The following is an 11,331-nucleotide window of genomic DNA, read 5'->3' as shown; positions in this document are numbered from 1 at the left end:
GTAAATGTTGATTTTTTTAAACGTATATATATGAACATAAATATTTGTCTTATGAAAAATGAGTGGTTGATGTATGTGATGATGGTTGATGCATGTGATGGGAGGTTGACGATGGTGGATGGTAATCTAAAGTTAGCCGCTGATGAAGATAATAGACCAGCGACGGAGAATATTTAGAAGAGGGAAGTTATATTAGGGTTTGATAAAAGAAATGTTTTAAAAATAAATGAGATGTTTACTATTAGACATTGTTGATGGTTTTAGTGTTAGGCTAAGGGTAATGGGGCTTGGTTGAGCCCCAGTGAGCCAAGCAAAATCTGACACGTAGGCGTTGATGTGGCACAGGATCAAGCCCCTCAACCAAGCCCCAGAGGGTGTAGTGGTCCAGGTGATCAGGGGCTTGGTCAGGGGCTTGATTGATTTTTTTTATTTATTATTTTTTTTGTTATATACACAAATATAAATTAAAATACTTCATTAAAACATAAATAGAAATGAAAATAAAAACATAAATTTAAAATACATAAAAATAGCGTTTTTTATTTTTTTTTCCACCAATTTCTTCCGAATATAATCTTTTTCTTCCTCCATTATCGCTTGATCGGATAGCGGTAGGTGGCTAAAGTCTTTAGCTAGAAATGCCAAACTCTTTAACCGATTTTTTGTATGTCGAGCTTCACTAATCGAGAGGAGGGTACTTGACAATTCGTTAAATTTTATCTCGAGCTTCACCAATCCCGCTTCTCTGGTTTTCTTCTCCTTACCTTTTTGGGATTGTTCTGCCAGTTTAGCCGGCTCCAGTTGTGTGTTGATATTACCGTAACCCGAGCCCGACATGGTTTGAAATTTGAGAAATTAGAGAGGTTTTTAAAGTATTAGAGATAAATGTAGAGAAAATTGTGTGTTATTGTTATAAAATGGGTAGTTATTTATAGTGGGTTTGAATTAAAAAAAAATCACATTTAATAGCCTCCAACGGCTATTTTTAATAAACCAAAACCTCCCAACGGCTATTTCGCCCCGCGGCCACAGCCACGCCGCCCATCCGCGCCCCCAACCACCTGAGGGGTGTAGCGGTGTTCGCGAGCCATGTAGGAGGTCGCGCCCCCCGCTCACCCCCACTACCCTCAGTCTTATCATGCCATTTTGAATGAGAGAAAATTACCAAAATAAGCAACTTTGACCAAATTTTTTTAAAAATAGACATGTTTATTTTAGTATACATCTTTCCAATTATTAAGTTTTTGACCAATAAACAAGTGACAAGTTAGCGAAGTCGGCTAAGCCTTAGCCGCCAATTTATGGACACGAAATTTTATGAAAAGTAAAGTGGACCCACCTTTAGCCTATAAAAATTCGACACGTGTCAAAGGCAGCTAAACTTAGCATACATCTATGGTTATTTAGCCGGCATCCTTGACTTTTAGCCGGCTTCGGGATATGTGTCTATTCACTTAGCCGGCTCCAAATATTCCTTCTTAGCTGGCTTCAACACGGCTTGTAGGCTAAGGCTTCACTTAGCCGTCTTCTTTTTTTCATTTAGTCGTCTAATTTTAGCCTTCGAACTTGAATATTTAACCAATCTTACCTACCCTATTAAATATTTAGCCGATGTCTATCTTTTTATCTCTTAGCCGTCTTGTTAGCCGGCGTAAATATAGACTCTAAAAATAAATTATTTCTACTTACTCAATTAAATATTTAACCGGTTTCTATTACTTTTTCCTCTTAGCCGGCATGCTTTAGTCGTCAAATTTAATTTTTCACCAGCCATTCTTATAAAACTATACAGCCATTTATAAAACCATCTTCACCCTATCAAACTTTTTTTACTTTCTTATCACGAGCCAAGTGTCTTATTAGATAAGTAAAAATAGGCGGCTAAGAGAGAAAATCAAGATAGCTAAGAGAGAAACAAAATGTGAGCCGGCTAAAAATTTAATTTGGTAGTTAAAGTATTTAACATGGGGGCTAAATGAAGATTGCTAAGAGAGAAAAACAAGAAAGCCGGTTAATTACTTAATTGGTTTGGTAAATATTTTAAATTTTGACGCCTAAAATTAGACGACTAAAAGAAAAAAAAGAAGACGGATAAGTGAAGCTTTAGCCTACAAGTCGAGTAAACGATGACGTTAACAAACATATTTTTTTAAAATGGAGGATCTTGTGTGATAAGAAAGTAAAAAAGTTTGATAAGGTGAAAATGGTTTTATAAGATGAAGTGAAGATGGTTGCATAATTTTATAAGAATGATTGGTGAAAAATTAAATTTGACGGCTAAAACATGCCGAATAGGAGAAAAAAAATTGACAGCTAAGACAAAAAAAATAATAGAAACCGACTAAATATTTAACTGAGTAGGTCAAAATATTTAATTTTGTGGGCTAAATTTACACCGGCTAACAAGACAACTAAGAGATAAAAAGATAAAAGCCGGCTAAAAATTTACTATGGTTGGTAATATTGGTAAAATATTCAATTTTGGAGGCTAAAATTAGACGGCTAAATGAAAAGAAGAAGACGGCTAAGTGAAGTCTTAGCCTACAAGCCGTGTTGGAGCAGACTAAGTGAATAGACACATATCCCGAAGCCGCAGTTGACACGTGTCGAATTATTTTATGCTAAAAGTGGGCCCCGTTTACTTTTTATAAAATTCCGTGTCTATATAGTGGCGGCTAAGGCTTAGCCGTTTTCGCTGACGTGTCACTTGTTTATTGGTCAAAAACTCAATGATTGAAGAGCTGTATGATAAAATAGGTATGTCTATTTTGGAAAAAATTGGTCAATGTTGTTTAGTTTGGTAATTTTCCCTTTGAATAATTAGGTATTTACTTAAGACCGAATAAGAAATTAAAATACACATTGGTACAAGTTTCAAGGTACAGTGTACATGCTTGATAGTGAGTGAAACCAACTTACTAAATAACGCTGTCAAGGGCAGCACCACCAGTATTTATGAAGGTCATTTATATAACTACAAATGATAACCATATGTCTGAGATGGCCCTTATTTTTGTAGAGGGCATCCATATATAGCAAGTGCCAAATTAATCACCCACAAAATAGCAAGAATTACAAAAATCTTACACCTAAGAGACTCTAGGTTGAGATCGATAATCCTTATTCTTGTTATCTTAGAGGCCATCCATATATAGCAAGTGCCAAATTGATCATCCACAAAACAACAGAAATTTCATAATCTTACACCTAAGAGACTCTAGATTCATTTCTTTTCAAGATTAAACATTTTCATTGAATAAATCATGATAGGTTGCTAAGTAGGAGCCATTTCAATTAAATAAATCATGATAGGCTGCTAAGCTGGGGCGGGCCTAGGGAGTTTATAGGTGTTCCAATTACAAATTAACTTTTATAGCTAAGTGTTTAATTAGTGCAAAAATATTATTTTATCGCGTTTTGTGTATTAAAATACCTCGGAGCAAATATTAGGATGCCCCAAAGTCTAAGTTTTTTTTTGGTATTTCTAGACCCGCCATTGTAATGCTAAATATCGCCGTGTTCCTTCACGTAGCATTGAAAGGCAGAGCAACATGCATTCTTTCTTTGTAACGTTTGGCCCCTCATACCACCAATATTATTCGTTTTGCCTATGATTGATAGTCAAATTCAGGAACTCACATATTAGTTTTTGACACCTAAGCACGGTAAACTGTGAAGTTTTCATATGCTCTATAACCAACTAAACCAAAAGCGCGTTGATGATATAAGAGGCAGTACAAATATCATTTTGAAATAAAAATCTTTCATGTCCACAACTAATACTAAATTTTGACTGGAGTGTTACAATTGGCCTGCTAATATTCTCTCAGTATCATTACATTCTTGCTCCCACATTTTTTCAAATCATCATATAACTAAAAATTAACTACCAATTATCCGATATTTAATTTATGAAACAATGGTGTAATATTGCACACATCGCATTCAAAGTGGTTTAGCTTCCCGAATGGAGTTTAGTCTTCTAAGATAAGGGATGAGCTAGGTATCGATCCTGAAAATTCTGATCCCAACTTTTTCAAAAACTTGATACCGGTAGTGAAAATCTTCGATTCGGTAATGGTACCATAGGTAAAAATTTTGTAAATACTGGTACCGACTGGTGCCAATCTCCAAAATCCTCATTTTCCCAAAACTTGGTGCCAGTATTGAAATATTCGTTTCATGAGCAACGAAACCGGGCACCATTTGCTCTCCTCTATTATGTGGGCACGTTTTCTTTTACATATCTTAGGTCGTTTCTTCTATATTTGTCTTAGAGTAAGAGCTTTTACATCAAATATTTGGAAGCGCGTGTTCATATTTATTTCGTTAATAAATATCACGTTTTGAAAATTACATTAAATTAGTACTTTTGTAGTATATGTTGTTTGCATATATACAAAAGCGACAAAGAAGTGTTTTGTCGAAAACTAGATCCATCACAATTTAAATATGACGGAAGTCAGTGGTAAGTTAGTCACTGAAAGGTATTTTTGACAGATAGAAATAGACGATAAACAGTAGAAATAGTTGTGTCACACTCTTTTTCTATATACTAATTTTCACAACAAATTTAAATACTTTTGACATTTTAGCAATTGAAAAGAGAATTCGCCTTATCATCAAAGAACGAGTAATTACCTTAGACAATGGGGGTGATAGTGTTGGAAACGTGTGTCCGAGTAACGACATTTGACAACACTGGTGATAAACCACGAATCAGAAAGTTACACCTTGATCAATGTACAAAACGACTTAGAAAGCCTCTTTTTTCATTTGATATCGCCAATATTAAAAAACTTTTTACATAACAATATTTGGGTAATGATTCAGAAAGCTTCTTAAATGATATTCATTTGTTTCTCGCTTACCCATTATCCAGATGTAGCTTGGTTTGTGTTAATTTTATTAAAAGTTTTGTTTCTCAGAATATGTGATATAGACGCCATCACCACTCTCTATATATACCCAATACCTCTACTTCAAATTCAAGCAATTTAATCGACATATATCGACTAAATCTGTCACAAAATATGTCTGCTAAACAACTGGTTGTTCAGCGCCCCACTGCTAGTTTTCCTGCCAGTGTTTGGGGAGATCAGTTTCTTTTGTATGACCAGGTATGTATGGAACCACAATTTTCATGTATGAACTTGCTTTTAAACTTACATAACTATAACTGATAAAATAAAATAAAATAAAACTAAGGCACAACACCATTGAATTCTATGTGTATTCAAGATTGCATATACAGTGTGTTGGATATTTCTGCGAATGTCTTACGATGGTTGTTCGTAAATGAAGCAAGAAGATCAAGCAGGTGTTGAAAAATTAATTGAAGACCTCAAAGAAGAAATAAGAAAAGAAATATTGCGAGCTTTGGACAATCCTTTAGAGCATACAAATTTGTTAAAACTGCTCGATACAATCCAGCGCCTAGGAATTGAATACTATTTTGAGGCCGAGGTTAATCAAGCCTTGCAACACTTCTATGATGCATATGGTGCCAACTGGAATGGTGGTGCTCCTTCTCTTTGGTTTCGAATCATGCGACAACATGGATTTTTTGTTTCCAGTGGTTAGTGCGCATTAACTATGTTTATTCATCATGATTCATGATATAAAAGAAGCTAGTGATCACTGTTTTGTATGAAATGAAACAGATATTTTTAACAGCTACAAGGGCAAAGATGGGACTTTTAAGGAGCCACTAGAAAATGATATTGAGGGTTTGCTTGAGTTGTATGAGGCAACATATCTAAGGGTCCCTGGGGAAATCATAATAGATGACGCTCTTGCTTTCGCAAGAGGTCGTCTTGAACATAATTTAAAAGATCCTTCACTGAAGAACACTATTGTCTCTAAAAAAATAAAAGAAGCGCTAAAGCAACCTCTACATAAAAGGTTGCCAAGACTCGAGGCGTTGCGCTACATACCTTTTTACCAACAACAGGCTTCTCATAACGAGTCGTTACTAAAACTTGCCAAGTTGGGGTTTAATTTACTTCAATCACTCCACAAGAGAGAGCTGAGCCAAATTTCCATGTATGCATATATAAAAAAATAAACATGGAATACACGTTTTAAGTTCCTTCACTCTCTAGATATTGTTATAGATCTGATATATATCTCATTTTCAGGTGGTGGAAACGATTTGATGTCCCGAATAATCTACCTTACGCAAGAAATAGATTAGTTGAATGCTACTTTTGGTCATTAAGTGTGTTCTTTGAGCCTCGGTATTCTCAATCTAGAATGTTCTTAGCTAAATTTATTGTGGTGGAAACACTTCTTGATGATACTTATGATGCTTATGGTACTTATGAAGAACTTGAGGTCTTCACCGAAGAAATTAAAAGGTATGTTGAACCAACAAGCATCTTGTCATCTACTGAAAACAAATACCTTAATCAACTCCATCAAGTTATAACTAGTATAATTTTCGTAGGTGGTCAGTTACATGCTTGGACAATCTTCCAAAATACATGAAACCCCTATATGAAATGCTTCTCGAACTGTATGGAGATATGGAAAAAATCTTGATAAAGATGGGAAAAGCGCATTATTTAAACTATAGTAGAGAAGCAGTAAGTTTCCAAATCACACCAGTTGCACAATTTTCTTTTTTTTTTTCTAAGCTCATGATGATAGCATATATGTTAATTTTATGAAAGTATTGGTGGGATACACAATAATTCAAATATATTCAAAATAATTGGCGTGATAAGTTTAGTCTCTAATATGCCCCCACAAATGTACAATTGGCATCAGTAGATAAGTTCAATTTTGGATAATAGTGTGTAGTTACGTTGTTTTAGCATGGGTATGATCAAAGCATTGACAAGTTGATCATTACTTTGATATGTGAGTGGCCCAACCCCCGGTGAACAGTTTCACTACGTGACAATAGTTGCATATTTTTGTAAATTTGAAAATGGTAAATGTTGTAGTTTCTTACGGCTTTAGGTATGTGGTTTACAGATGATCGAATACATTGAAAGCTACTTGAAAGAAGCGAAATGGGCAAACGATGGGTACATACCATCAATGGAGGAGCATCAAGAAGTGACAATTGTTAGTAGCGGATATAAGAACACTTTAATAGCAAGTTTTTGTGCCATGGGTGATGTAATCACAGATGACACATTCAAATGGGCTCTCACAATGCCTCCTATAGCGAAAGCTTGTTGTGTGCTTTGTAGGGTCATGGATGATATTGTCACTCACAAGGTACATCTTGATTGTATCTTCACAGGTACAAAATTGACTTTTAAGATGGGTTGATGGCCAACACCATTGCAACATTTTTGTAGACAATTTGATACTGAAAATTATTGGTGACGGATTTTAGCGAGGGAATATTATCCTAGCTATAGTTGGCACATCAAGGTGGCGTGCTTTAGGCGCCCACTTCTTTAAGGTCCCTAAATTCTAAACTTAACAAATTATACGAGGGTAATATATTATGGTTTTGAAATAGTTTAACGTAAGATTTGTGGTCTATAGTTATAAATACACATATCAAGGTGACATGGGTGTCATAGGATTGTAAATAATTTTGTTAAGTGTTAAGCAAGTAATTTAGATTATATTGCAACACAACCTAATTATCATCCATATTCACTAATGTTAAAACTTATGCTAATTCAGGAGGAGCAGGGAAGAACCCATGCTGCATCTGGAATTGAATGCTACATGAACGAATATGGTGTAACCGAACAACATGTCTATGATTTGTTCAATAAAAAAGTTGAAGAAGCTTGGAAAGAAATGAATCAAGAGTCCCTGAAGTGTAAAGATGTTGAAATGCCTGTAATTACGAGGGTGATTAATTTAGCGCGTGCTATGGATGTCCTCTATAAGACTAAGGATCATTTCACACATGTTGATGAAGAACTCGTTAGTCATATCAAGTCTCTTGTCGTTGATGCTATCATTATGTAAGTTCATGTGCATAATAAGCCATTGTGCATAGGCATATGTTCCGTTTATTTGGAAGATGCCCGATGTCTTATAATAAGATGGTTTGTCCAGCAGCTCGATAACAACTCAAGTTCTTTGAGTAAAGAGGATTGATCAGGTTGGAATAATATTTTTATGTATGTGTGCTTCTGTTTTTGATTATATTTCAAAATTTGAGTAAATAAAGATTGATTTTTAACCGACAAAGAAGATTACTTTATGAAACAAACATAAGCCAATAAACAGGGGCGGACCTACATAGGTCCCATTGGTGTCCCGGGACACCAATGTTTTTAAAAAAATACTTAGAGACGGTATACTAAATTTTGTAAGGACCCCATAAAAATTAATACTTGGAACCCATACTATTAAGGCTAAACTAGTATAGTGGAAATTTCCTTGTTTTTTCTTTGAGAGGTTGCAGGTTCAAGCCTCTCCATACTCAGTTTTTGTTGTTTTTTTATATCCTAGTCAATATTAGTTATTTAGTTAGGGTATTTGTGTTTTTTTTAGTTTCTCTCATATAGTCATTGTCACCATCCAACATATATAATAACAACATGGGTTTTACATATTCTTTTATTAATTATCTTATTATGTAAGACCATATATATATATATATATATATATATATATATATATATATAGCTTATGTTTATGTTTTTCGAGTATGAATAAAAATGAATTAAAAATGTATGTTCTATCTAGTTTCTAATCTAGATTCTTTCTACTTACTCGTTTCCAATGACACCATATTTCCGTGTTTTATTATGTTACTCGTCTCGACCCGACCCGAATAACGACCGACCTGAAAATTTTGTAAACCGAAAAAGTTGGGACCCCTTGACAAAAAATCCTGGGTCCGCCACTGCCAATAAAGATATATCAGGTCTAAGGAGCATGAGCGATTCATGAACCGTGTTCACTTTTTCCAACTTTTATTTCCAAAGCTTCAAAACAAAAACTTCTAAGATCTTTAAAACATTTTTAAGCGATCTTTAATAACAAACGCGTATTGTTAAACCTTAGACAAGTGAATCAAGAACACCAAAGACGATATTGCATAAAACGTTTATGCGACTCTTTTCATTAATAAGAAATAAGAACAAAATACTTTCTAGTTTTTCTACTCTACTAGAAATAAACCTTTTGATGAGTTTGTATAACGCCCACAATTCTAATCCTACTCAAACTAGAAAACATAATTAAACTATATTTCTAATTTATTTAATAATAAATAAAATATAACTATGACACCGAGTTATTCAACTTGGTCCCTGAACTTTGGATCTCCACCAAACTGCCCCTTGAGATCTTCCGTACCACCCTTATACTTTTCGTATCATCCATTCGGGTCCTTCAAGTTGGTGTTGCTTCAAGTTTTACACTCCCTCTCAATACCAACTTTCATTGTTCCTCCAAGATCTTTCACACCTTGTAACGCTCTCACCTCTTTGAGCTTAATTCTTGGATTCACCCTACCTGCGGGTTTCTGCTTCCCGGTTACAACTGTACTCGCCTCAAGATTATCACCATTTAGAACTTCATCACTCGGTTTCAGATAGGAAACAACTTTTGCTTTCTCAACTTCATGGTCAACTATCATGGTACTTAAAGCAATTCTTCCATCTTCACTTGATGCATGCTCTCTCTCGAACTTAACTCCTTCATTCGTTTGTTCATTTGAATCATCCGAACTTTGCATGAACCTCATGCAAACTCCAACCCCAACTTTGTTGGTTTGTTGATTTTTAACGTTTTCTATTCCACCATGACCACCTGTAACATGAGACGGAACTATCTCCTCATGTACTTCATCCAACACGGTTTCTTTCTCGTCTTGTTCAGTTACTGTCACGGTTACGTCTTGATCAACTGTACTATCTTCTTCTACCACAATTTCCTCATCATCTAGATTCAAAGTAACAATAGATGATTTCATGGTTACCTTAATGGATTCGACTCTGGCACTACTTCCTGACTTGTCCACCAACAGGAGCCTTCTTTAAACCATTCATCTACCAGATTCGGTTTGAATTCGGTATCAACTGTGTATTTTTCTTGAACCTCGGCAATATTAGCCTCCACATCCCACGGTTCTTCTTCTCTAACAACAGCTGCATTACGTTCCTCCATTGGTTCTCGATAGTATTTTGCCATATGCCCCTTTTGTCCATATTTATGGCACCTAAAATGAAACTGCTTTGGTTGGTACCTTGATTCCTTGTCTCGGTTCTCTTCGTCCTCTTCAGAGTTGTCATATCGACCCTTTCGGTTTCATTCTCTCTTCTTGGGTCGGTCACGTTTCTCGTTCTCCCGATATTTAACCTTGCCTTTCTCACCACCACGACTCTTATTTTTGTGAAATCGTTGCTTATCCTTCCTTCCGACATACAAGGCTTCGCTCTCGGTTTTAATTGACACACTGGCTAACTGTTTTGCTAAGGCTTCTTGTCCGGAAAGAATATTCTCGAACTCAGTAATACTCGGTTGGGTCTCCCACCCTTGAATAGCGATAAGGAAACTACGATACTCCGGCCTTAAATCGTGGATGTGTATCCGCTTCATACGAGTATCGCTAACCCGGGACTGTGGATCGAGTTCTCCAATTTCGCGACACAAATTCTTAACTTTGCGAAAATACTGTGCGATCGGAAGATCTCTTTGGGAAACCGTCATCAACTCACCTTCAACTAATTGCAATCGAGCATCGTTCTTCTTGTAAATAAGTCTACAGCATATCCCACACTTGCTTTTGGTATTCGAGATCTTGAATGTGATCAAGAACATTATCATCCACCGTTGTCTTGATGATAAACATCGCACGACCCGCTTTCACCTGCCACTTCCCGATAACACCATTAATATCGTTCGCGGGCTGTCTCGTCTCGGTACCATTCGTTACCTGTCAAAGATCTTGAACTTGAAGATACAACTTGATGCATGTAGACCATTGTTTGTAGTTACTCTGGTTCAGTTTCTTGATTCCCCCTACCACTTGAAATTCTGCCATTATTACGATTTCTTGACGGATTAAAACGCCGCCTCAAATTCTGATTAATCGACGTATGATATCAAATAAATAAGAGAAAGAACAAGATATTTAGTTGGGCTAAATCAAATAAAAGACGACGGCTTATGGGTTTTACAGTTGACAGATATAATCAATTGTATGTATGATGGGTCTTGATGATAGAGACCGATTCGAGATGGTCAATCTCCCAATATAGTTAATCCGTTGAGTGGATCAAACTCCAAATAAATAAGAGAAAAAACAAGATATTTTACTTCATAATTTTCTACTACTTTCATTCATAATTAAAATGTCATTATATAAGCTATAAACAAATAAACTACCAGTTAGTGGGT

General features: G+C 35.6%; 1 protein-coding gene across 1 annotated transcript; it reads left to right on the top strand.

The window, feature by feature from the left end:
• The first annotated feature begins 4,975 nt into the window (after window positions 1-4,975).
• LOC143571490 (alpha-isocomene synthase-like) lies at window positions 4,976-8,023 on the top strand. The gene is made up of 7 exons (XM_077056900.1): window positions 4,976-5,120; window positions 5,305-5,578; window positions 5,664-6,045; window positions 6,141-6,359; window positions 6,449-6,587; window positions 6,982-7,230; window positions 7,651-8,023. Exons 1-7 carry the CDS (start codon window positions 5,034-5,036, stop codon window positions 7,942-7,944), a joined length of 1,644 nt encoding a protein of 547 aa, XP_076913015.1. The 5' UTR covers window positions 4,976-5,033; the 3' UTR covers window positions 7,945-8,023.
• The last annotated feature ends 3,308 nt before the right edge of the window (window positions 8,024-11,331 follow it).

The sequence above is a fragment of the Bidens hawaiensis genome, unplaced genomic scaffold, assembly GCF_021521415.1.
Source record: "Bidens hawaiensis isolate Kalapana, Puna unplaced genomic scaffold, B.hawaiensis_p1.1 tig00025382_1, whole genome shotgun sequence".
Taxonomy (NCBI): Eukaryota; Viridiplantae; Streptophyta; class Magnoliopsida; order Asterales; family Asteraceae; genus Bidens; species Bidens hawaiensis.
This window is presented reverse-complemented; position numbering and strand designations above follow the sequence as displayed.